The sequence below is a fragment of the Molothrus ater genome, chromosome 2 (genome assembly GCF_012460135.2).
Source record: "Molothrus ater isolate BHLD 08-10-18 breed brown headed cowbird chromosome 2, BPBGC_Mater_1.1, whole genome shotgun sequence".
Classification (NCBI taxonomy): domain Eukaryota; kingdom Metazoa; phylum Chordata; class Aves; order Passeriformes; family Icteridae; genus Molothrus; species Molothrus ater.
Window position 1 is genome coordinate 32,326,752 of NC_050479.2, and position 27,652 is coordinate 32,354,403.

General features: G+C 38.8%; 1 protein-coding gene across 1 annotated transcript in view; it reads right to left on the reverse strand.

Annotated features, from left to right (window-relative positions):
* ATP10A (ATPase phospholipid transporting 10A (putative)) overlaps window positions 1–27,652 on the reverse strand; it is a 110,653-nt gene that overhangs the window by 41,086 nt on the left and 41,915 nt on the right. Inside the window, exons 2-5 of the mRNA XM_036392339.1 lie at window positions 26,518–26,722; window positions 9,011–9,096; window positions 2,462–2,568; window positions 2,230–2,361 (exon numbers count right to left, since the gene is read on the reverse strand). Of these exons, the coding sequence (XP_036248232.1) occupies window positions 2,230–2,361; window positions 2,462–2,568; window positions 9,011–9,096; window positions 26,518–26,722 (530 nt within the window). The remainder of the gene's footprint in view (window positions 1–2,229; window positions 2,362–2,461; window positions 2,569–9,010; window positions 9,097–26,517; window positions 26,723–27,652) is intronic.

A 27,652-nucleotide genomic window follows, 5' to 3' on the forward strand; every position in this document is an offset into this window, starting at 1 on the left:
TTCTGCATGACTTCTGAAAAATGCCTCAAACCCATGGGTTTTTCTGCCTTGGGATTTGGGATTTGAGAAAGGGCTTTGGCTGTCCTCAAGCCATGCAAGACTAATTTGTCATAACTTTATCTAAATAAAGTGAGCTGGCTAGTCTAAATTAGTAGTTTAGACTGTTTCTGTCATCACCAAAGAAAACTACACTTCTTCAGAAAATGATCTATTTCATTGATATGCTGTGTGTTAAAATGAAAGAACTGACTGGACTAGATATATGTACCAGTCAGCTATCAGTAAACTAGATTTAGAAGAAACTTTAATTTTACTGTGTAAATTATATCCACCACATGCACAGAACTAATGAAGTAACAGTATCAACAGAGTCAATAGCATGGAAGCTGAGGAATGAAGAGCAAAAGAAATTATAGGTCTTGCTCAAAATGTTGGGTTTTTTTTTTAATTGACTGTGCTGATAGCTAAATAAATATAAAATTTTTATTGTTTTGGGAAAATTACATTCTTGCTAGAGATAGAACGTTGCCTTTTTAAGTATAGCACTAAGATTTAAAATCCTAAAATCCCTAAAATGGTATGCCTAATGTTTTTTAGGCGTAAAAACAAAGAAGAATTCTTCTGCAACAAAAAGCATTTAAACTATCACTATAGTAAAAATTATTCTGATTCTGAAAATCAGAAATAAAGGACAAATGTCTACTTTAACAGTAATCTTCTGTAAATTATCCTTTGACAAGATCCTTTACATATTGATAGATAAACCCAGTACTGAGTGCTTGAAAAATAAAAACACGTAAGTGAGCACATTATTTTGTCTCTATACTACCAATATGAGATCACACACATGATGTCTTTATCGATGTATATATTTTTATTCTCGAGAGCAAAAATAGAAAGGTCCACACTGAGAATGATCTACATTAAGGTTTGTTTTATAAATGTCCTTATATTTTCGAAATAATTAAGTGTCATATCTCCAGTTATACTTCATTGACAGAAGGTGCGCAAATGGCCTCATTTCTACAAAGCACGAGGCAACTCAAAGGGCCCGAGCAAATTTCTTTCCAGCTGTTTGTGGCTGTCAGCACCTCGAGCAGTTTGCTCTGGCCCTCTGCTGGCGGCTTCCAGGCTTGTAGCAGACGGGACAGAAGGGAAGGCGCACTTGTCACCTACTGAGTGCCACCTCTGGGGGAGGCTGAAGCCACTCAGAGGGAGCAGCCGCTGCTGCTGCTCTGGGGACACCGCACAGAGGGCACTGGCAGGGGGGACAGCTGCAGGCAGTAGCGCCCTGCCATGAAGCCTCACCACGACACTGCAGCCCTGAGGACTGGGCTCCCCAACACTGAAACACTACCAAAGCGTGTCATGAACTCAGTGGAAACAAATAAGCTGGCTGGTTCACAACTGGAAATACTCATCTTTAAGCACTTAACAATACCTGGAAAAAGGCACAAAGAGATATATTAAAGTGGCATAAGATTGTTATTAAACTACACCATGGTTGTTAAGAAACATTCTGGTGTTTATGCCATATGACTCACATGCAAACATTACAGAACACAAATATTAAGGAAATGGAATTCACATGCCGTATATAATTTTTTTTTTTTGTGCCAAATGTAAAACGCAATTCTTTCTCACAAATGAACAGAAAAAAGGCCTGAGGAGACATAACCTGAACTGCAGCATTTCCTTAAACACTCCCAGAAGTTTAGAGAGTATTCTGCTTGGATTTATGCAAACTTTTGCTTATTTCTTCTACATTATGACTGCAGCCTTACGGACAGTGAGTCCATGTTGTGCACTGTGCTCTCAATTTAATAAGTAGTACTGGACCGTGCTGATTTTGTTTACTCTCTGCTCATAAATTACTCTATTGCCTGATTAATGACAAGTTACACTCTACCACCTGTAATTTTGAGGGGACTACATATAAACTGGGGACTTTTTTGGGCTTGACATTTTTGGATGCTATCAAGGGTAGTATAATCTAAGCCTTCAGATCTCTGGTACTAATAGCATATATTTTATTGAGATTAAGAAGGTATTCAGATCAGGTTGTGTATCAAGACATTTTAATTTTTGACAAAAATAAGTATGGAGACAGCTTTATGGATTTTATGTGTTGGCAGATGTATGTTTTTTGATAAAGCTGCATGCATGAATCCCAAGACAGTGTAATATTTAACTTAAATAGCAGTGTTTCTACTAGTGAAGAGCACTTACCAATGGCAGAAAACAGACACATGATTAGAAGTATGAGGACACACCAAAGGACATCGGCATTCATCTGCCTTTCCAACTTACTGCGCTTGTAACGTGGTCCATTATTATTTAACAAGGCTTTGGTCTCATGCCCTGCAGAAAGAATTGCACCAAACATGTCATATGGAACTTGGCTATTATTTTATAGCTATAAACAGGTGGTATGCCTGTAAGACAGAAAAGCAGCTCTTACCTGCATAGATTACTATTCCTGCAACTTCTTCTGTGTTTCTAACGGTACATCCACGTAACAAAAGATTCTCTTTGAACAGTCCATCCTTTTTTCCACTTTTATGAATACTAAAGAGAATTTAAAAACAGAACAAAATACAGCATGTCAAAACATTAAGCTTGTTACATCATACTTGTAATATAACAAACCCAAGATCTTCAGTGTTTAAGAAGTTTTTCAATTTGATGGCAAAATATTTCATTGGATCCTCCTCCTGGGAAGGTTCTCTGTTGGATTTTGAAAACTGAGATTACTTACCCAAGGATCCCTGACATGCATCAGCCCAGCTGGAGCAGCACCAGTTGCTGTTGGATATACAAATGTCCTGGACAAATGCTCACTAGAGATACGTAGGCCAAATCGACAGCATGTGTGCAGCCTAGCTAATGCTTGGAAAAGGCACTGGACTTCCTGTGCATGTGTAAACTGACTGAGCAATCACAGTTAATCCAGTCCACCTCAAAGCAGCTGTGTACTGGATAGAATTAACCCACTATTCACATGTGCTTACTAAAGAAATCCTAGAAAGTGAAATTGGGAAATGACTGTGCTTCACAAGTAGTGATACTAAGGAAGATGTGCCAGGGATAAGACACATCAGTTCAGTGAAAAGAAAAGGAAAAGTATTCTGTGTTTTTATTCCATGTATTAGTGAGAACAAGAGAAATTATTTTCAGAACTGTCTCACCAACTATCTAAGAACGGCCTGCACCCTGAGGATTCTTGTTGACTAACACCAAAACACAGGAGAAAAATGGAATGAAGTCACATTTCTACTACAACTTATTATCTGCTGGGCATGGACTGCCTGGAATTTCAGCTGACAGAGAAATACAGAAAATAGCCTTATGAGAATTAACAGGGAAATGCTAAAAAAAGAAATAGGAATTAAAATTTAGAATTTTTACTATGAAAAAAAGACAAATCAAATAATAATTTAAAGCTGATTTCAAATGAATAAAATTTCATTTTATCAGCTGAAGTACCCCAATGCCTCACAGAAGACTAAAGCAAGTCTGGATTGTTTAAATGTTGCCCTCACTTTCAGACCATCAAAACCATCACTTTCAATATGCTACACTAAAATTAACATTGTGCTGCTGGAACACCAAATCTTATGTCTACATGGATTTGAGCACTTAAAATCCTCTGTCCCCTGAAATCTGCAAACTGGCTTAAATTTGTCCTTTTTATGTAAAGGTGGAGTTCTTTTCATTTGCTTCCTATTTTCTAAGCCTTCACATCTGGGTTATATATACATGCATTTCCCTGTTAGGTTCATCTCTTTTCCTAAATGAGGACCAAAATTGTAATTGAAGTATATACTTCTAGGATCTCAGGCCTAGGAACTACACCAAATATACTGAGATTTGTAAGAAGAAAAGCTTCACATTGGTGAGTTCTCTGTACTTGTCCCAGTCTAGTAGGACTACTTGCAGAATATTCTGTAATGCTGGTTATGCTACGTAACCTCAACAGTCAATGCTTTTAGTGAGCAGAATGCACCTGTGTGTATATACACACATATATACAGCCTTTTTTAGTTCAGCACAATATATTATACCCAGCCTTTGCTCAAAATATATACATATATATTGAAAGTATTGGTGCTTCAACAAGTATGCTTAGCCTTTCTCTGCAGGGATGGAGAAGAAGCATTGGGTTTGACTACTGAGGTAGCAGCCACACTGATAACATTTGACTAGAGGCCAGAAACAGAGAAAGAAAGAAGTGGGTAACACCAAATTTGCGATTCTGACACGAAAGTCAAAGGTGGTTTTTTAGTCAGGAGACAACTTCCCCTGCTCAGCCCATCCTCCCTGCCAGTCTCAGACAGAAGAACAGAGCTTTTACTTCTGTTCTTTCCAGCAAACCTCCTTAACCCACTGTCTCACCTTTTGCCAAAGCAGCATCAGCTGGGGGGCTGCCCAATATCCCTCTGGCAGAATGTCAGTAGGTGTCAATTTGTCTGTGCTTGAACTATGGGAAATAATTTCTTAATGATTCCATACTGTCAAAATTACACTGCTACCAGGATTCTGTCATTCCTCTGATTTTTAAGGCTAAATTCTGCATTAGGCTTTCTTATAAATGGTGAAAATGTTTGAATTTCCAATAAAATCTCCAAATGACAGTTATGATTCCTGTTAATAAATGAGACTTTGCAGAGATAAACCTTCTTAACTGGTACTTGCTCTGGCTTATAGTTTTATAAGCTTTGTTAGTTTTTTACCCTTCACAGTAACAGTGGACTGTGCAAGGTATATTGCACATGGCAAACTTCATATACAATTACTTGTATATTTGTTCTATAAAATGGTATATTTGTTCTTACTATCTTAGCTTACAAAACAACTCCAAAACAATTCTGCAACATCTGATGTTAACCTGTAGGTGTTGAAACCACAATCTACTGCCCTCACCCACAGGCTGAGCCTTCTTAGCACATCTCATCCTTACATGCATTTGGTACTGCTTTTTACTTTTCCATATCCAAATGAAGTCAGAGAACTCAACTGTTGCTCACCAGACCTTTAGAAAATATGGATGAAATCAAAAGCTGGAAGAAAGAAGCCAGCAGAGGCTGGAGGAAACTCATCATTTGCCTCTTGTCTACAATCACTCCCAGTGACTCAGTATCACAACGTACACATAAAACAGTTGGACACTGATGATAAAAGGAAGGAAAAATTGCAGACATGAAGGTCTGGATTAAAAAATAATGAAAACTAGAGTTAGATAAAACTGCTCACTTTGATAACAAACCTGCCAATTGTAAACTTTGGTTTGAGAGACAGCATAGTTCCTATTTCTAGCCCTGGAGAGTTATAAACCTCAAACCTGCTAAAAAGGCTGAAGAGTCTGTTTTCCCCTTTCTGGATTCTGGCCAGTGTAAGTTACAGGCAAAGAAGGAAAATTTTCTCTGTCATTCTTTAGAACAGTGTCTGGCTGAAGCCACTCAGATGCTTGGAATGCAAAGGCTAAGCCGTGAGGAAACGCACTGGCAAGTGTGGGTGCAATGCTCTTTTTCTCTGCAATTTCTCACATGGATGACACTGCAAAAATGTGGTATCTTCACATCTAAAATACAAATGCACCACAAATTAGGAGAAGTGGGCAGATAATTTGCAGTTAACTACTATTATGTTACAGTACTCTGAAAGTCTTTAGACAGAAGTAAGCCTCTGGTTTAATACAGCAATGCAAAAATTAGCTCACTTCAGCTTTCTGTTGTTTCTATTCAGCTTTCTAACAGTTTCAACTTGTTACTTATGTGTCTTGTTAACTTACTTGTTAACTTATGTGTCTACCAGCATTAAATAACAAGTAACCAATGATAACTGTATTCAAAAGAGAGTATTTTCTTTCAAATTTTGGTTTAGCAAGTGTCTTACAAAGGAAATGGTACAGCTGGCATTACTTTCCAAGGCTTGACACTCCCAAAGAAAATATTCAACAATCTTAAACATGATATCAGTTAACATTAACAGTCAGAAACTTCCTGGCTCTCAATTGATGCAAATTAGTCTAGGTTGCTTTGGGCTTTTATTCCAGGATTGGATCTGTTACTATAGCACATTAAAGAGCCATCACTATAGATTTATATTTGTTTTTTCTTAAAAAGTTGTAACATGCTTTTCTATTAATTTGGTTTTGTTACATTATGACAACCTTTGAAATAGAAATACACACATGTATTCATAGCCTTCTTCTTCTTCTTACAATTCCAAGCTATACTTATTTTGGTATGATCAGATAAAATTTTACATTCTTGTCTAAGAATAAAATTTATTATTATTAATATTATTATTTTCAAAAAGCTGAAAAGTCAGATTCCCAATTACAAGTTCTCTTTTTCCCTTGCCCATATATACACAAAAAGGTACAAACAAGATTTTAAAGCAAATATTTCTATTTTTGGAACCTGGAATTGGATTTTTGAATGTTTGCCATGCATACTGTACATAATCTGGCTAGACACATATAGGCAGGGGGCATGTTAGGTTTTGTTCTATTCCTCTTACAGAGAATATGTTTATAGGGGACATAAAAGTGAGTGGATGTGCTTGGGTTATTTGGGGGTGCAGAAACTGTAACAGAGAATTAAAGCAAGCACCTGAATAGAACTGGTAGTCTGCCTGTGCATCTGCACACCCCAAGTGTGTTCAATGCAGATTCTGCCAATGCATCTGAAGAATTCAGCTGCAGTGATGTGCATGTACACTTTTTCAGATACAGGATAGGGCTAGGCCCATCTCAATGCATTTTGCAGGTTTTTTTTTCTTCATTATAATTTCTCCTTTTATCCTGGCCTGCCTCTGCTACATTGGCTACCTATAGTGATTTTGTTTCAGGAAAACTGTGGGGAACAGAATTTTTTACATGTTTACAGCATACACACACAAAAATATTTCTATTTCCTGAAAGATTTGTCAGCACAGACATTAAAACCAAAGACCACATTTGATACAGTAAAAAAAAAATCTGAATCAAAACTGGAAACCTACTAAGTAGTCAAAATGTCTAGGAAAATTTGGTAATAATGTTTCAGCACAGCTTTTACATATGAATCGGTTCAAAGTCTATTATTTCACGGGATTCCTATTTAATATTTTGGTATCATTTCAGTTGAGCTATTATTGGCTGGTAGCTATTTGATCCATTATTTCAAGCAGCAGCTACCAGCAAAATTTTGAACAAGAATTAAGATCTGAGTTTGACATGACAATGCCATGTTTCAATTTAGATATGTTAATTGCTATTCATTTGTTAATGTATTATTTGAAATAGACTCCTGATTCCATTATACTAATGAAGGAACTCTAAAAAGTTGGGGGGGAAGTCTTCTTCTGTGATAAATTAAGGGACTGAGAGTTTATTTGTTGAGGGGTTGCTCCCCACTCTCTAATTCTCATGGCCCATGGGCCTTTAGCTGTAAATCTCTTGGAACATAGCTGATGAGAGCTGGAAATCACCTGATGCTTTCTGCCAGATTCAAAATTTGTGTCAAAACATATTCACATCATTTGTGAAACTACAAAATACAAAGAAGATTAAATATAATCAATACTAAACAATAGTCATCAAAAAGATAATAAATACCATGTTTTCTTCTATGTAATTCAAATGGTTCTGTAACTTACATGCCACAGCCCTTTCCACATGGAGTAAATAAGTAAATATATAATGGAAGAAAAATTCATGCATACTTTCTACAGTATTCTGCTCAATATTTTGGGGACTAAGATTCACACATAAAGTGCACTAGAAAAGCTGCCAAACTTTCCATTTCCATATCTGGAAATGGCATGTCTACAGTAGAGCAGGCTCTCTATTACACACCCTCATGCAGTAATGTCTAATACTAAACTTTTTTTCTTCACATGAACTGTAGAGCTTTGTGCTGCTAAATAAAGGAACACATTTTCCCACACTACAACTTGATGTAGTTTAAAGAAACTGTCCTGATTTACACCAGTTGACAGTACATCCTACACAATCTGTGACATCTGAGAGTAGTAACTATGGTGGTAAATGGCATCACTATAAAAAAACTCCCCAAGCTCCAGCAATTTACCTTGTGACATTTACACAATTTAATACTGCTTATCACTCCTAATCAACATGGGTGGTAAATCATTGTATTTGAAATGGAATTAGTGTCAGTTTAACACTCATCATTAAAATTTGGGCAGAAATTATGTATCCTGGGCTCTCACTCTCCCTGAGGTTAACAGACTGTAGAAAAATAAGTCATGCAAGAGTGCATTTCCTAAGCCACCACAATCAACATACCTTCACACTACAGACCAGGCTACATAAGAAGCAAATCCTAAAACTTTTGCACATCCTAAACCATTTGTTCTTGCACATCCTAAAACATTTGTTTCTGAGCAGGACTGATTGGCCAGAGATGAGTACCCTGTTAATGTAGTTCTGTTTATTTAGAATTAAGTCAAATGAGCATAGGTGATGTGGTAATGTACAGGCATACCCATTGTGTGAGCCAATAATTTCATTTTACCTGAATGAGAAGAAACAAACAGTGCCATGGCTAGAGAAATATCAGTTCTGCCTTCTGATTTTCCTCAATGACACATGTATTAAAAGAAACATCCAACAGACCCATCTTCATGAAAGTGTACAACAGATTCTGCTTGTTTGTTGCCTCTCTTGACTTGTTTTCTATTTCTTCCCAATTGCAGATGGGCTTTTTTGATCCATGGAGGAAAAGGAGAAGAGTGCCTGTAAATGCAGCGCTTCATACATTCATTTCTGTAGTGTAAGCTGATTGCAGGTAGCAAATAAATCCATCCTAAGGAATGGAAATATGAGATTCCCATCTCACCTTGAAGAGAGGATCCTCTAAAAGATCCTTAAATATGCAGCCCTATTTAGATGTGATGATGATGCAACTTATAGAAGACAGCCCAAAGCAAACAAGCATTTATTTTATTCCATATTACAGAAAAGGAGTGTAGACTGAAGGATACTATATGAAATACTCACATGTAACCTCGAAACCTACTTAAGTCATTGTTTGGCTTCTCACATTCAATCACACTGGTGAACTTCAAGGGGTCAAATTCTGAGTCCTAGAATAATAAGACAGTTCATTATTTAGAGCAAAGACATGAAAATTATATCCAAAATCACTTTCTTTTCTAATTTTTGTAATATGATAAAGTCCAATTTTTTTCCAAAGGCAATGAAAGCAAAGATGCAGACCACTGGCACTGAAAATCAAAGGAACCTGGGGAAAAAAATTCCAAAGATGCCTCCCAACATATCCCTTACAAGGATCACTTCTGTTCTGCAACTGGAATATGCCAAATGATTTTGATCTGCAGTGGAAAAATGAAATTTACCTGAAAAATCTCAAAATCTTAAACATTATCATTATCCTTCATATTCAGTGAAGCCAGTGAAAATTTAGAACAATGTAAGTCAATACACTGCCAATTATCAAAAAGCTAACAGGAGCTTTTGAAATATTAGCAAGCCTACTTAATTGCTTTATGCCAACTGAGATGAATTAGTCTACTATAGTAAATTACACATTTGGCAGAATAACTTTTTCTTAATTATCACTTAAAAACCTTCTTGATTGTCTAACTCGTTACTCTGAAACTGGTATTGTTGCTGACTATTTAAGTTTACCTGTAGTTAGCACCTTGTTGTGTTTGAGAAAAAACATCTTATCACAGCAGAATTACCTTGTTAAATAAAAATCAAGGTTCTCCTTTTTTTGCTAGCTCAAACTACACATTGAAAGCAGAAATATCTGATCCTGGTGCTGCAGAGAAGGCTGTTTATCTCCATCAGTGAAGATGACTTCTATAAAACTGCTTTACATAGCATTTGAAGCCAAGAACTAATAGTGAATTATATTATTAAGTTTTCAATAGTGACAGCACTTCATATGTTATATTTTATAATGGTTTTGCTGAGCTGCTGGATACCCCAACCACTACTTTTTAGAGTAAACTTGTGAGAATAGTTGACAGAACCAGTAATCACAGGACAGACACAATCTTATTGCCAGTTTCTCTGAAACACACAGGTGTCTCCGGGGTTTTTTGATGTTGACTCTATTCAGGTGAAAGAAACCAGATTTTGAGTAAGAGATAAAAGAAACTAGAGGATATGTCAGGATCAAAACCAACACCCTCCATTTTTCTGCTGGTTACACCTGGAAGAAAGACAGACTTACACTATATATGTGACAATTCAAACCACCCACACCTGAGACTTTTGAAAACCTTTTCTGTATTTTCAAGAAACACGAGATGATAAAGAAAACTGTGAAAATGGGCTGTCACTTAGAGACAGCTACAGCCCACTGGAGGAATGAAAAATTCTGACGTGCAGAATTCAGCCTGTAAACAAGGAGAAAAAAAAGTAGTAAAAACAAAGGACAGCTCTGAGTTGAGACTGCTTTGCTGAGAATCAGACTCCTCAAATTACACCAAGCTTGGCAGTCAAGAACCTGAGCCTTAGCAAGAAATAACACCTGCCTGTTGTCCCAGATGATCTTTTCCTTCCTTGCCCCAGTATGTTCCTTGGCAGAAGAAAAAAAAATAAAAGGTAAAGGAAAAATAATCTACAAATATTCACCACTGTAGCTTAAACTGCATTTATAAATTGGATGGAATGGGAAGCATTTCTTTTCTCCTTATTATAACATAATATATATCTAATACATTTAATTTAGCACAAATTTTTATTCAATGGTCTTAAAAAAGAAAAGAAATAAATCCTAACATATTTGATGAATGTCTGTGAGGGAATCCTAGATACACCTAATCATAAACCCCAATGTAATGAAATGCAGGTTTTGTATGGCTGCTGAACTCAGGAGAGAGTGTGGTTGGACACATTACCTTCTAAGACAGCTGAGCTCCCTTTCTGATAAGAAAACCTGCCACTAAGGTTTATATTTCACAAATAAAGATTAATAAAAAAGTACTTAAATCTAGAGCCTCCGAAAGTCTTCACAAAAAAAGACAGATCTTGTCAAGATCAGAGAGGACTACATGCACCCAACCTCCCCATCAGTACCATGCAATGCAATATTGTCTTTCTCCTTCCTTTGTTTGTTGATCGCTTTTCATTTATGACTCAGTTTTGGAACTAAAAGTCCTTTATCATTAAATCTGTCTGTATATTTGTGTTCTGTTACAATTAACTTGAAATATGTGATTATGGTCTTTACCAAGATAATATCTGGGAGTGAAAATCCAATTAGAATAGTAGTTTATGTAAGGAAAAAAAGCTGATGAATTCTGATTTATGGCAAAAGCTCTTTGGTTTATTAATAAATCAAACTGCTCCACCTCTTCTCTGTGAAGTGCAAGGGCAAATATACACTGTATATTCCAGCTGATGACACTGTTTTGATGTGAAAATACCTTCTGGTAAATGAAAGAACAAATATGTAAAACACAGCCTGTGTGTGACTGCTTTCAGTGGTTACAAAGAAGCACAAATTTAATGTAAGATTTCACAATGATCAAAGTATAGCTCTTTTTAATGCTGATACTCACACTTCGGCAGCAATTGAAACACAAACTGTGATGATATTCTCATGTATTAGCAGCTAAGAGAAGCTGCAGTTTGACAGAAGATAAAGCCAAAACTGTTGTTTTTAGAGCACACATATTTGCTCTTTTTTTCTTGGTAAAAGTCCATGAAAAAAAAAATTCTCCACCACTACCTTTATTTTTCTCTTACACTGAATTTCTGCATCACTGTTAAGACACAAGAAATAAGATCAAAATATGGTCAAACACTGAACTGGCCCAGAGCTTTGTGCAGTAGTTACCTGATGTGCCTGATTTTGTGTATCTTCCCACTTGGAGAACTGCTGGGCATTAAAGCTGTCCCAGTACCAAGAGGGATGAAAAGCTCCATGCCTATACAGACTGCAGTCTGAGATGAGGCTTTCCAGTGCCTCATCTCCCTGAAATCTTGACTTCTGGGGTGTTCTCATCATCCCCCTGTGCACATCAACAAGGCTGGGTAATACACAAAAAGCAGCTGGGGGCATCTTTTAATTTTCTGAAGACATGTATCATTTTTTTATCTGGTACCTCGGCATCTTTTCCAAACTTTTGCCTTGTGCACCACCGGCCTGACCAACTGACTCTGGCTGATAAGAACTGGGGAGAGATTCACTGATTGTACATAAGCTCCCCAGAGTATTTTACAAAACTGTAGGGTAGCAAAGGCCAGGGCTAAATTCTGTTCATGTCTGTCACATTATTTCTGTTAAACAACCAGTTCTACTTTTGCTGCAATGTACATTTTACTTGCTATGACTATTTCTAAGGATAAGCCCCCATAAAATAAAGTAAAGCAAAACTTACTGCTTTCACTCAAGGCAGATGTTTTGCTACTAGGTAGAGCTTAAGAGCACTACCCATTAGGGCCCAGACCCACGCTCTAATAATCTACTATGCTTCAGAAGAGTATTAAATTATGCTTGAGATATATTGGAGGAGTAAAATCCACTTCTTGCTCAACTTTTCTGCCATATTATGTCATATCAAAATGAAAAAAAAAAACAGGAAAAGAAAAAAAAATAAGGGCTTTGATTGAATAAGAAACTGACTTCCATCAAATCCCTGACTCTACTTTTTGATTTTGCCAAGATAGCTTTAGTCCACTGCTTTTCATGGAAAAAAAAAATGCTGACTTCTTAGGAAGTCAGAATACCTTCATAGGTATTTCTGAAAGTTTGAAATTTGTCAAGAGGACACATGGTGATACTTACATTGGGTATTTTATATACTTAGGGATTCCATGGAATGTATTTCATTTCTTCAGGACTCTTCTTGCTAGAAAAATGTTTAACATCCTATACATATATCCTATTTCTTCCACTTTCTTAAAGCCTTGCGAAATTCATTCTTAGTCTAAATGCAGCAGTGGAAAAGCTTGTTTTCCTTACATAAGCAGATCTAGTCAAACTGCAAAAACCTACTAAATATTGATTCCTTCAAAGTTGAATTTCAAATTAAAGTTAAATTGCAGATGCAAAGGGTTTTGTGACTAGCCTTTTAACAATGCACTAGCTAGTAAATCTGACAAAAAGTTAAATTTAAAACAATATCTTAGGTCTGCAGTAATTGGGCTGTGTCTTATACCCTAAAAAGACGAAGTATTGAGGGGAAGAAAATGTTACAATGTCTTTATAGAGTGGGAAACCAACAGGTAGACAGATGAAGACAGTATAAAGATTTGTCACAAAAAAAGCAGACTGAATTTAGCTGTCTCCAATACAACTTTGTAGCTTCAGCTGTAAGATGATTCTGAATCTCCACAGTGAAATGCCAACCTTTTCAGTTCTGCTGGCAACCTCACGAAACTGTCATAGCTCAAGAAGCAAAGCATGCCAGATGAGTCAGTTTGACAATTACACAATGTTCAAACAACATATTTCCCTTCATTAAATGCCTGTTGTATGGGTGATTTAATAGCCTGCTAGTGATATTAATAATACATAGTTATTAAAATGTTTTCCTGTATTCATCTGCCCTACTTTACTGCTGCAGAAACCTGACTTTGATGTTCAGTCCTTCCCCCCAATAGGACAGCAGTGGGCACCCAGGATGCCCTTGGGTGACAGTGACAGCTACTTGCTTATCACATTGTGTTTACTGCCTAGGCTGGGGATCTTATCCAGACTTCTCCCTGCAGTGCAGGGCTGATGAGGGCTCTGGGATTTGTTTTGGCGTGTATGTCTGGAGGAAACAAAAAAAGGAGAAATGGAGTCATGGGGACAACTCAAAGAAAATATTTAATAGACAAAAATCTGCCTGAGCTGGAAAAATAGCTTTTCCAGTTTAAAAGCTTTTAAGTGCACTAAGAACTCAGCCTGTTAATGCATTGGTCCATCTGTAACTGCTTTATATAGCAGTACCCTGCCTTTATCATATATAATTCATCTGACCTCTTATTAGTGGGCAACTGGAATTGCATACTGATGTATCCAAAGCATTTGAACTGTTTATATACTGGAAGAGTGAAATGTTTTCATGTCTGAACTGTATTAGTCTCTATGGTACAATTTATCTGTGTCACTAATTCACAAGAAAAGGAAGAAACAGTTGGATCTATGCTGTTTAGGAACTAAGAAGATCCAGCTGTACATCAGAATTTAACTATTCTGTTTTTCACACTTAAAATTACTACTATAATTGGATTTTTTTTCAGTATTGTTTGTTTAAAAGTAACACATGTTCATTACTCAGAAACACTGGAACAACTGAGCAAGTCAAATACATTTTTTGGAAGCTGATCTTCCTCTGGCTGACCAAAGTTTTCCTCTTTGTAGAAAATAATATGAGGGAACAGTGCAATATCCAGGTTGCAGGAAAGAAAATGTATTGCTTGCAAGGTCTAGGAAGATCTCAATAATTCTGTAACAGGCAGCTGAAGAAACTGGTGTTAGTCAATCACAGAACAAAAGTACCAAAAAAAATGTCAACAACACTGAAAATACAAACATGCAAGTTTTAATGTCCCTCAGGCTGATGGCCACCCTTAGCAATGCACTGAAAATTATGGTGGTGTGAATGAATTCATTTATGGACTACAGTAGTGCTGGAGAGTGGTAAGGGAACAGTGTATGTCAAGGCTGAAATACAGACCTTGATCTGGACATATTAGAAAGTGGTATCTGCCTGTTCCAAAAGCCAGTCACTGAAATAAATGAATGGGTGCATAGTCTTTAAGAGCCAGCCTTAGTATTAGCTCAGTGCTTCAACTAAACCACAAGCCAAGATTCTCAAGGACTCCCAAAACTCTGTGTACAACCCACAGTGCTACTGCAGAGGCCTCTCGCTTCACATTCACAGACAGATGTAACTCTCCCCACCCTCCAGTGCTTTCTCCTTTCTGGAAAGATTTCTAGCAGTCTTTCTGCTCCATTTCTTATGTGCTGGAAGAAAACTGCCGTTGATTAGTGGCAAAAACATTGCACAGTTATTTTAAAATACTAGCACAACAGCTCAGGTCAGCTTCTGAATATACCTTGTCCTGCTCCTGCTCTAGTCCAGACTGCTGGACAGTCTGCCTTCTTGTGGGATGAAGTTCTGCCAGAAGAAATGGCTATGGGAAGGACTAAGATCCTTCACCCAGAAGAGAGAAATGCCAAGCACTGCTCTTACATCATTCCACAAATAAAACCCAAAACACTGGAGTCCTGACGGGAAAGAGAGTGGTTAGTAATGCAAGAATTTTCTTGTGAACAGTAAAACCTAACAGTAGCAGCTGCAGTGTCGGGATGCAGTTAAACACACCAAAGCCTGATGACCCTACCACAGCCTGGAGACAGGGAATCTGGATAAAAGCAGCTTCACCTTACAAAGTATCATGTTTAAGAAACATCTCTAGGATGTGAGGGAAACCTGTAACATACAGCAATCGCCTAAGGAACTGAGAGACTCCAGCTCCTGGCAGCTGCAGGGCGGGCACAGAGGGAAAGAAGCAGTCCTAATGAAAAGGCACCTTTTATTCCAAATAGTACAGGGCAGCATTTATATCAGCACTATCACAGTTTTGTCAGTCTTTCCATGAGCATCTCCAGCATGAGAAGGCGTTACAATCAAGAGAAAACTCCCCAAGCTGGACACTGGCACACTGTCTTCTCTTGGATTCATATTTTTTATCAACATTTACCATCACATGCCTGTCCTACTGCAAACATGGCATTCAGAGTGAACCTTCTCCACTTAATCCCAGCTGTTTCTGGTTTTGTCTCTTAGCTCTGTGGAGAGGGTGGAGGTGCAGCTGTGAAGATTAACAGTCAGTCTGAGGCCAGCAGGCTGTGGTTGGCATACACAGAACAGGGGGGAAGTTGGGATGGCTGCAGAACACGTTCGGTTAGCAGCTTCCCCTCTGGTCTATTTTCATCTGCTATCTATTCTACTGAAGAAGTTGCTTTGCAATTAACATGTTAAAGTTACCACTAGCAAAATGAAGAACACCTTCTCAAGGAATTCAAAGGCGTTTTATTTTTCAGACACCAGCTGATTTCATGAATCTTATGAAAGGAAACTCACAATAGTCTTGTCAGGTTCCAAAACTAGCAAATGAGCTGAGGGGAATGAAAATGTATCGTTATGGCAGAGACTGAGGTTTGCTTCCCTTTTTAGCTCTCTAGACAGCCTCAATCTTCAGGCAAGCACAAAGACTACAAAGTTCCTGCACAGTCTTGTCTTCAGGAGTCTGTATGCTTTGTTCAGATAAGTGTGGAAATCAAACATACATGAATATGTATATATATATATATGAATATGACCTGTTGAATTAGATCATAGCAGCACAGCAGAGTCTATTACTCCTGTGCAGGCTTTCCTCACCACCTGTCTTACCCTCTGTGTAGAAATCAACTACTTGGACTTCTGCTTTGATATGGTCTTCTGTCTTGATTTGGCCTGTTAGATGGGTAAGGAATTGGCTGGATGGCCACATCCAAAGAGTTATAGTCAATGGTTTGGTGTCCAGATGGAAGCCAGCAAATGGTGATCCTCAAGGGTTTGTATTGGGGACCAGTACCATTCATCAGTGACACAGACAGTGGGATTGAATGCACTCTCAGAAGTTTGCAGATGACACCAAGCTGTGTGGTGTGTTTGGCATGCTGGAGGGAAGGGTCTATACACACCTCATGAGTAAGGCCATGTGCATGTGGGTTGGGGCAATTACCAATATCAATACAGACTGGGGGATGAATGGATTGACAGCGGCCCTGGGGAGTAGTGCTAGAAATATCAATGGATGAAAAATTGGATATGAGCTGGAATTCTTTGTGGCAACTCAGAAAGCCAGCTGTATCCTGGGTTGCATCAAAAAAGTGTGGCCATCAAGTTGAGAGAGGTGATTCTTCCCTTCTACTCCCTGCTACTCTCATAAGACCCCACCTGGAGTGCTGTGTCCAGCTCTGGTATAAGTAAGACACGTAACAGGTAAGTCTGGTTTCAGAAAAGAGCCACAAAAAGGATCCAAGGGCTGAAGCACTTCTCATATGAAGAAAGGTTGAGGGAGTTGTGGTTGAGCCTGGAGAAGGCTCCAGAGAGACCTCACTGAGACCTTTCAATAAAAAGCAGCTTTTAAGAAAGACCAAGAGAGACTTTTACCAAGACTTGCAGTGACAGGACAAGGGGCAACATTTTTAAACTGACAGTAGATTTAGATTAGACAAAAAATACATTTTTTACTAAAAGGATGGTAAAATACTGAAACAGTTTGCCTAGAGAAGCTGTGGATATCCCATTACTGAGGTTTCAGATTCAAGTTAAACACGGCTTTGAGAACACTGATCTAATGAAAGATGTCCCTGCCTTTGACAGGAGTGTTGGATTAAATGGTCTTTAAAAGTTCCCTTAGAACCCAAATTACTCCATGATTATATGATTCTTATGCATATATTCATTATTATAAGCATTCAAAAAATGTGAGATGTTTAAGGGCAACCAATGAGAACAAATGTCACACAAAAGACCAACAGGGAGAACATCAATTGAAAAAACAGTTTGTTTCATTTTTCTTCCATGTCATTATTAGTTATCTAACCTACAGATCACAAACTTCATATGAAGTACCTGGAGACAGCTTTTTGTTTCTTAGTAGCTGACATGACTCCCCACCATGCAGCTGCTAGCAAGACAGTCCTTTTCAGCCTTTCCTATTACACTGCAGCAGCCTGTAAGTCAGATCCCCATGATCTCAGCCGTGCAGGTCACGTTGCTGTACAGGTATATGAGACCATTTTGGGTATAGCTTTCAATCTGTTTTTAAATCAAATCATACAAAAAATACAGTATGTAGAGAAGCTTGGAAAAGTTAATGAGAGGAGGGGAAAATGCTTAAGACAACTAATATGCTTTTTTGAACCATGTTGCATCTTAATCAAATTCTCTTTCTCTTGGAAGCCAAAAGGCTGTGTTCCCTGCTTTGATGTAAACCAGTCTATTTTCTGTACCATTAAGAAACTTGAATTAGGGTATTAGCACTGCTGTCTATAAATCTCCATGCACTACTGATATTTTTAATTCAACACCAAGTAGAAGCGTAAGCATTATAGTGCTGTGTGGAGAAGAGTATCTTGTCCAGTCACATACCTGCAGGACAACCACAGCTCTCTCTCTCTCATGAGCACACATATGTAATGGAAAGTATCTGACCATCACAGAGTCATAGCAGAGCTTGAAAGTATGAACCCAAGTATAACCAATGAACAGAAATGTTCATGGTTTCATTGAAATATCAGTTTTGAGACATACAGCCAGCCACTTCCCATGTAGGTAACATTTCAATGCAAATTTCTAATGACCACCATAGCTTATCACCACTAAACTGTGTAAAAGACTTGGAGATTAGCAGCAGGTGGAGAAAAGAGAAGTGGGATGAGAGTTCACATCCTTGATGCTGAAATAAATACAGGAGTTCCTCATACTGTTCCTCTCCCTTTTCTGGCAGAAAAGCAGACCCCTTCTCCACCTCAGTACTCTCAAAGGAAAGTGAGACCATACCAATGTAACTGGGGTTATATATGGCTCAATACTGAGAACCCTTCTGCTCTGGAAAAGAAGGTCTTTCCATCCCTTCCTAACCACCAATACTGCCATCTGGGGTTGTGGTTTCAGAGACCAGTGTAACATGACATGTTTCCAGCTCAAAAATCCTGGCCCTAAAATCATGAGTTCTCAGTGCTACATTGCAAAAACTCGTTTCCAAGAACATATATTCCAGGTATTTCCTGTTCTCAGGCCAATGAATGGATAAGGAATAAACAGTTCTAGAAATAAACATTTATTCAGTAAAATTGAATTAGGCAATATCAGAAAAGTAAAAAAAAAAAATGGAAAATCTCTTCTTAACTTGCTTTAAATGTGAATGTTAACTTTTATAACAGGAAAGCAGTACAGCATTTTATTTTTTCTATGGACCTGAAATGCTCTTTTGTTTTCTAATACTTCTACAGGAAAACAGCAAAATGGAGAAATCCTGGGTTACTGATACAGAGAATGAAATTTCCTGCCTCTACAGAGCTTTAATACATTTCCTTACATGGATTCACCACTGTTCCACCAGTGCTGGAAGGATTACCCGAGGGATGAGAAGTCCTTCACAGCCATGACACTCAAACTTAGATTCATCAATTTAGCCCCTTTAACCTACATTTAAACACAAAACCAAACATCTAATGCTAATGGTAAAAGTCAACTACTCAGCACTCTTCAAACTCTCATGACTCTTCATTTACTCTCCCCCTCCCAGCTATAGCTTAGATTACTATAGCCAAAATTTCCTCTTACAGTTATTCAAATTCTTTGTCTCTCTAATGATGCTCTCTCAAAATGCAAACTTGTGGCCTGGACACCTGTGCAATGGAAACTAGAAGGAGGTGACAACAGTGCCCAAAGCTGACCAAGGAGGAAGTGAACCATCATTCTTAAGTTTTTTTTATTTCCCCATGCCTCCCAGTGTAGGAGTGCCAAGGTTAGGTGTGGAGTGAAAAATTGTTCTCAGCCTTCCTTTAGCACGTTTGGCTCAGACAGAGTTTGCCACAGCACCGACTTGGGTCATTCTCTGCACCAGGTCGTTCTGCACGCATCTGTTATATGCTTGTTTCTCTGTTAGAGAGACAGCAGTTGCTTCCTCTTCAACTAGACATGTCCACAGTTTCCATACAAGTCATCTCTGAACAAGATACTATCCAAAAAGAGATACAACAATATAGGTGTAGAGATTTTCGTAACAATTCACTCCTATCAAAGAAACCTACTGAATGCTCAAGGCATTACCTCCGAAAAAAGTCTTTCTCAGGGTGTGACATGTTTGAATCTTGCACAGATGAACACAAGTCTTTTTACAGGACTTTTTTCTCTAAAATCTTAAGCTAAATGTAAAACTAAAAACCAGTAGGTTTTAATTTAATATTCTGGTAGTGCACTGCAAAAACCATTGTTTACTTTCGCTTGTTTTGTTCATTTTTTAAACTTTCTTTTCCCTTGGGAAAATTAATTTTGGCAACACCTGTGGGATGGAGCACTAATCTGATGTTTTGACATGTGCATGTCTGGAATTTTCAAGCCAATTTTCATCACTTTCTGAACCTTCTCAAAATACTGCAAAAAAAAGAACTGCACAAGGGATAACTTCCAAAAGATGCAAGAGAGGTAGTTGCTGTTATTGTGGCCTGATTCTAGCTTATTAAAATAATCACAGTCAAAACAACCCTGAGTCAAACAACAGTGAGTATGCTGATTAATTCCTATCTACTAGATTATAATAGTGTACTATTCCCACTAATTGCAGGTGGATGGTTGCCTGAGGGTACTAGTCACACAAGAGTTAATAGGGTGAATATAGCAATACCTCTCTTGTCTTGCTTTAGAAGTCTCATTCAGACTCTTTGAGATAAGAAGCTCATATGAACAGGTAAGTTGAAAACTATTCTGCCTAGAAGTTGAGCTGGTTTAGCTTCAACTGTTCCCTCAAACTGGGCTAGTTTAGACAATGCAGATTGATGCACAAGAAATCTTAGCTCAGTTTAGGCTAAACTAACATTTGAAAATTGTTTTATTTTCTCTTTTTTTAAAAAAATTTTCTTTGAGTGTGTAAAAAAACTGAATGCAAAAGCAACATCTACACTGAGATACCAAGGCTGCCCTGTGAGCTGTTTACACACAATCAGCATGAGTTGCTCTTGCCAAAGTACCTCATACACAGAGCAGCCTGGATTCACTAAGTCAGGCTTATAGTAAAGCCCTTCTAGAAACCAATCTTCTCTTCTGGGCTAGCTTCTGCCTGGGACTCACAGGGAAAAAAAGAAATTATATAAATGGCTTAATGATTCAAACAGGGAGCTGTGGGACTGTTTCTCTAAATCCAGCTGTAGCCAATGTATTTCCAGCACAGTGCAGGACCAGGAAAGGCTGGAATAAAAGCTGGATCTGTCAATTTAGCCCAACTTCCAGTCTGGGACTGATGAAAAAATATGTTGGCAGTAAGCATAGGCTCTGCATTTATACATATTCCAGAAGTGTTCACAAACTGACTTGTAAGGAAATCAGATTCATCAGTTATTTTGGTGCTAGTCTGCATGCAAATGAACCTCCCAAACAGGCAGACACCAAATTCAGATGTGCTTTTCAGACAAAGTAAATAAGCAGTCACAAAGTAATTTGCAAGGCTTATCTAAACCTGTTTAATCATGCCAGTAATAAGTTTGTTTTGAACGAAGTTCTACTCTTAGGAGAAAATGAGAAGGAAAAAAATGCATCTCCTACCCCCCACCAGCCCCACAGGGATACATGCACCTTCTCACAGGGGATGGCAGCTGCTACATTTAGCTTAGCTTTCAGCTGAACTGAAGCTTTCCACATAAACATCCAGGACAGGGGCAGTGGTTAATAAACCATAAGCTGCTCCAGAATCCACAGTGAGTCTTTGTGGATTTTGTTAAAAGGCATACTGAGTAAAAACAGTGGAGCACGGAAATGTAAATGTTTTTCATGAGTCTAGATTCATACTATCAAAATATCCTAAATCAAGTTTATGAAATCTGAAAGGGAGTTTTGAGCTCTCGCAGCCCGAGCTGTATCTGCTTATCCACTCTCTGAAGAGCAGCTGACATGACGTCTCAGATGGATGGAAAACATTCCATAAGCAACTGCAGAGGGTGTGGTGGCACGGCAGCTTGCAGAGTAGCACAGAAAACACATTGATTCCTCCTGCCTACTGTGTCTCCTGTTAGGTCCAGTGCACCAGAAATGGCTGCTGTGACTTGGCAGCAGTGAGGGTGGGCTTGAAATTAGGAGGAAATGGGCAGAATACCCAGAATACCAATGCAAAGAGTTGGTTTGGGTTTTGTTTGGTTGGGTTTTTTTTCCGAGAGATGTTTACTGGTCATGGCTAACATTGTTAGACCACAAACAGTGGGGTTTAGCACAGTGCTTTCTCCTAGCTGCACTTGCCAGTGAGTCACGCTACACACATGAACCTGATCTGTATTTCAGGGTGAAGACAGTCCACTATCCTGTTCATTTTAAAAACATAGCATGCAGAAGTATGGCTATGGCTATTTTAAACATTTCTAACACATCCTGTTGCTGTAGTAGCAGAATAACAAGAACACAGTATTTAAAGTCTTGGAGAAAAAAATGTCAAGGCCTTTGTAAAATCTCCTGTTTTTTTTTCTTTTTTTAATCTACTCACTGAGTGATTTTCTTTTCTCTTGTCTATTTTGAGACTACAACAACAAGGTATAATTCAAACTGATGTCTTCAGACATGTAAGCCAGAGGAATGTATCAGTGACTCTTCTCACAGCTTGTGTATTGATAAGGTGTAGAATCACATACACAAAGTACAGGTTTATGTCTGACAGACTGCATTTGTTAACAAACGTGCAAAGCTAACAAGCAGTATGTTCCCAGTCTACTACAAATTACTCAGACAACTCAAAGCAGCACTAAAATAAGTAGTATTTATGGTCACTTGCACTATAAAGGAAAATAGTTTCCTGGAATTCACAAGTGGGGAGATGCAATCCAAGCCCACAAATGCTGATCCTGGATCTTCTGAACATATGTTCAGAGTAAAATAATGCCGGCAAAGCACCAGAGATAAGGATAGAGAAAAGCTTCTATAATTTCTTATTGCTTCTGTGAGAATCAGGCTAAAAAGGTTTCAGAATGCTACTTTTCTGAACAAAGGTTTGGAAGAGGGAAACAGTAAGGCCTTTTCCTTTCTGAGACTATGGACCTTATGCTGTTACTGCTGAAAAGAAATCACAAAGATCCTTCAGAGGATGCTGGAGGAACAGTGGCCTTTCCAGAGGACAGTTGTACCCAACGTAACAGTGCTGCCTTGCTGGCCTTTGGAGAAAATGTAGTGGCTGCAAGTGCCCAGTGCAGACGCCACTTCAGCGACCCCAAATTGGCAACCAGGCTGTCTGAGAGCTCAGCACAGACCTTCAGGGCTGTAAATTGTGTGGGTGCACACAAGGCAGGAACAGAGTCAAGAAAGCACAGCATTAGCTTAAAACAACAGTTCCTGCTGCCACCCCCACTCCATTCCCATGCCCAGCTGAATGACAGGTATAGAAATAGCTATCCTTCACTGACCTGCTTCACAGGCATGTGCTCCAAAGTTATCAGTTAGCTCATATATGAAGCACAGACAAGTCAACCTTTGTAAAAGTTTCTTTTAAAAACTTGAGAAACTGATACAGAGACATTATTCAAAGACAGCTGTTAACAGCTGATACTTTGAAAAGAAGCTTCCCAAAAATCTGGTTTTTGTCCTGTGATAAGCCACATGACAAGGCATGTCATCTGTAAGGGAGGTGGGGAAAGTGTTTAGCAGTGTGGGAAAGAGAGGGTCATGACTTACATAATTTATTTGTTTGTTTTCCTGCTTGAACAACAGGGCTGCAGAATGACACAGAACCAGCTATAAACATAACTGAGAGTTGTTCTTCTGAGCAGAGTGTTAATACAAAAATTAAAAAAATTCTCAGCCAATGCATGAACAGGTTGGGATGCAGGTCTTGTAAGAGACTTGGGAATAAGCTTCTCTGAGGCTTGGCAAAAGGATGGGTTAGCATTAGGTGCAAGAAAATTTTGGTCATCCGAAGTATTTTATGAGACCTAGCACTAAGTTCTCTCCAGTTGTGACAACTTAAGACATATCCAGAGAGGAAGTGAACTTCAGCCCAACAGACAGGCATCACCTTCTTATTCCACGCTACTTGGCTGTCCTCCTACTATTCATCCAACATTTTCCAAGCACCTCCCTCCATCCCACTGCTGAGTGTCTCTCAGCAAGGCAATACCTTCAAGAATCAGTAAGAGCCTATCCTTACTAGTATGGAGTGTGAAAGCTAATGCTGCTGCATGAATTAAATTAACAGTATGCTTAGAGAGGTTTTGGCCAGGATTTTAATGAGGATGGCAAGTATTCTGCTGGATAACGTATGGAGTGCTGTTACAGAGAGATTCTGTGATGCTGCAGCTGCTGAAGACTTCTTACTTGCAACTGTGCACTCTGCCTACAACTTAGTTGATGTAGGAACCCAGGCTTGGATATTTCCTGCTTTCTCAGCTATTTTAAGAGAGGGGAGGTAATCACATGTGGTTTTCTTACAAGTTCTCTTTCAATACTTGCCTCCTTGAGGACCAGTCCTGTTTTCATTGGAATGAATGAGCTTTTTGTCACTGACCTCAGTTTAACCCCTGACAATTTACTATGGACCTCACAGCTACTGTAGCTTGGCACCTTGTGATCTAAAATTTATTTTTAAAAAATATTTATCCACATTTTTCTGAGCCCACTTCTGAAATAGAAAAGTTCCATAATCATCTTATGATACAAAGAACTAAGATATGGAAGGAGGATGGGCTGGAGATCCAAGGTGTGCTAGGTGTCTACAAAGCTGACTGCAAGTATCTACAAGGCAAATAACTTCCTCAGTAAAGCAGGGGATGCTGAGCTAGCCATGCCACATACACTGTGATGTGCTTGGCACATAGAGCTAGCTATGCTTCCCTAGGCAGGAACTGTTTCCTCAGCCTTCTTCCTCAATGAGGCCCAATTCAGTCTTTGATAATCTTTAACCTGTTTGAGGAGGAAATGGCCACTCACTTACACACAACAGCCTAAAGGCTGCAGGTCTTGCCAAACTGTACAAACTTCAGAGCTGAAGTCTTTAGCTGCCTGGTTTTGATCAGCAATTTAAACCTCATTGAGTATGCCAAAGATAATGTTGCTGGGGTACTCCCTCCTGGTTTACCTGCTGTGTTAATGCATGCATGGGATCTCTGGTTGAAGACACAGAATTAACTCCACAACTGATGGGCTCAGGCACACATCTAGGTGCCACAGCTCACAGGAGCAGGGCAGTCTGTAGGGCTGGCAGATGTCCTCTCAGCCTGACAGCTTCCAGGAATACTGAATCAATACCCTGCTGCCATGGAGCTGAGGATCCCAAGACAGTATAAGGAACTCCTTTGGGCAGCAAGGGTCTTCAAAGCCAGTTTTCTGATAATTTGTAGTTGGACATATCGATTCCTTTCACCATGTTTACCATCATCTATTGATGTGTGTCCAGTGGTCTCAGGTCGCAGAAACCCAACCATCTGCTGTAGATGAGTGGAGGAGCTGGTGCCTTCCCTTTGAGACAGAGCTGGAATGTGGCCTTAGCTTATAATTGTATCCACAAATGCAAAAATACACCTGTGTTCAGGTACCTAAATGAAACCTACAGTTTTTGTCCCACAAAATGTACCTGAAGTAACGTAAGAAGTCTGCATTAGCAGAAAACTGATACATCATCTGAGCACCTCCCTGAAGCTCTATCCAATGGGAGAGATTTCCTCTCAGCAGGAACAGGATGGGAGGTTTGAGCAGCAATTCAATTAACTTTGAAACAATAAGAGTCTTTGAAACATTTGGCCTGTAGCTGATTGAGCTTGTTGCCACAGTGGTAGGCGTCGTGTCATGTCTAAATTCTGTGTGGAAATCACTGATCATTAAACAAGTCCTTATCTCACATTTCTACAAGCTATTTAGGGAAAAGGTCTACCTACCATAAACAATTATTTGGAGGGCACATTGACTTTCATCCTGTTTGTTGGATAATAACTTCATTAATGTTGATCTTTCTTAATACAACCACAGGCTTCTGTAGTTACCTTTGATGACAGTGGTAAGGGCAACAGCTCCCATTGTTTGCAAAATCCCTCAAATTAGAACTGCTACTAGGAGAATCAATGTAGCTGAGTTCTAAAAAATATTTTTTTTTCCTGACAAATACAGGAAGCTGGACTTAGTTGGCAAGAGGGATGGGAGAGGAGGGCATACAAATAAATACTATTTCAATACGATCATTAAAGCAAGTAAAACTTCAGGTAATTTCCTCTAATTCTGCTGTCAGTAACTGATCTGGATTATGTTTTGTTTCAAAATAGTGCTGTTGGGGAGAGATAAGCACAGTGAGAGAGCAGTAAAACAGCTTTTGAGCACAGATACCTCCAGAACGAATGCCTGCTGTCCCTTTAAATCTTACAAGCTTTAATGCTCCAAGTGCTGGAGGGATATTCTCCAACACAGAGTTTGAGGCAAATTCCTAATTGAAACTGATCTGGTTTGCAGGCAGGAAAAGTACATGTTTATATTTAAGTATCTTCTTCTTGGGCAGTTAAAATGTGTTTTCAAGAATCAAGCTACAATAGGAGCCACTAAAATCCTCCAACATTTTCCAACCACGCACAATTGCCCCAAATAATTCCCATTCAGATTCAGGGAAAAATGATGGTAAAACTTCTGATACTATGATGAGGTCAGTTGTTGGCAAGTGCTAGCATTTTAATGACAACCATAACAGTAGCTCATCAGCACTATTAGATCAAGCAGATTTAGCTGGTGTGGAGCATATTGGTAACCAGCTACTTTCTTGAAAGAAATTGTTACCTTAAATGTGAGTTAGGAATGGAGACTTACCAGCTCTAAGAACCTCCTCACCACCTGTCTTTGCTTTAAGTTAGTTTCACCATCCAGGTTGGCTGTTTCTATGTGGCACAGCCCATCAGGATCACTTGAGGAGAGCAGCAATATGTCGGCAGGTATAATTTCATTACAGCGAAGCTGCACAAAGTCTCCAACTTTCACTTCTTTCCAGTATCTGCTTATATATTTCTTCTCAGTTCTGAAAAAAAAATATATATACAAGCCTTTTAGTGAAAAAAAAAATGCACAGATTGAGATGCTTCTGATAAATCTGGTTTGATTTGAAACAGGAATATCTGTTACAGGAGTGCCTTTGGAAGGTGCTCAGGAACTCTCAAGTTACCCTGGGAATAGTCGATGCAGAGTGCCAAGAGGCCATTTCCCAGTGACTCAAAAACAGGTCTGAGTTACCAAGACCCTCTTTTAAGATCCAGAGGAAAACATGTTGATGTCAGACTTGACTAAGCAGGGTAAACATGAGCTTCACACATTCTCCTTTCTCTCCCTGTATACTCTGAGTCACCCGTATGACCCCAAGAAGGAGAGGCGTGCCCATACTGCATGCAAAGGAGTCACTTTTAGGAGACACAAGAACAGGTCTGGGCCCAAGACACCTGCTAGGAATGGCTCATGAATGTTCTCCTCATGTTCCACCCTCTGATGCACCCTCACATAGCTTCCCCTTGTTCCCTTTTTCCAACAGGGAGAAATTCTGTATACTGCTGCACGTCATAGCTGGACAAAGATCCCTAAATGAGAGGAATTTCATCACTAAATCTAGAACTAAAAGGACATGTTGTGTGGTAAAATGCAATCCTAACTACTCTACTGGGAAAGGACACTCTAATTTCTTTTAAGTATTTCTAGACTATTCCCATTCTAGCCAGAGTGCTGTCTGTTACATAGCTGATTCTTGCTTAGTTACCCTGAACCTTTCATTTTGGAGTACAAACACTAAATCTCTCTAGTTTTAAAGGCCATGCTAGTTTGCTACTTTTTTAGTTTTTAACTTTTTCTTGAGAGCAAGAGGAAAAAAGAACAGGTGACTGCTCAATTAATTTTAGCTAAAATATCAGGTTTTAGTTTTACAGCAGGCACAGACTCACGTGCTTTCCTGGCATTGCAGAAA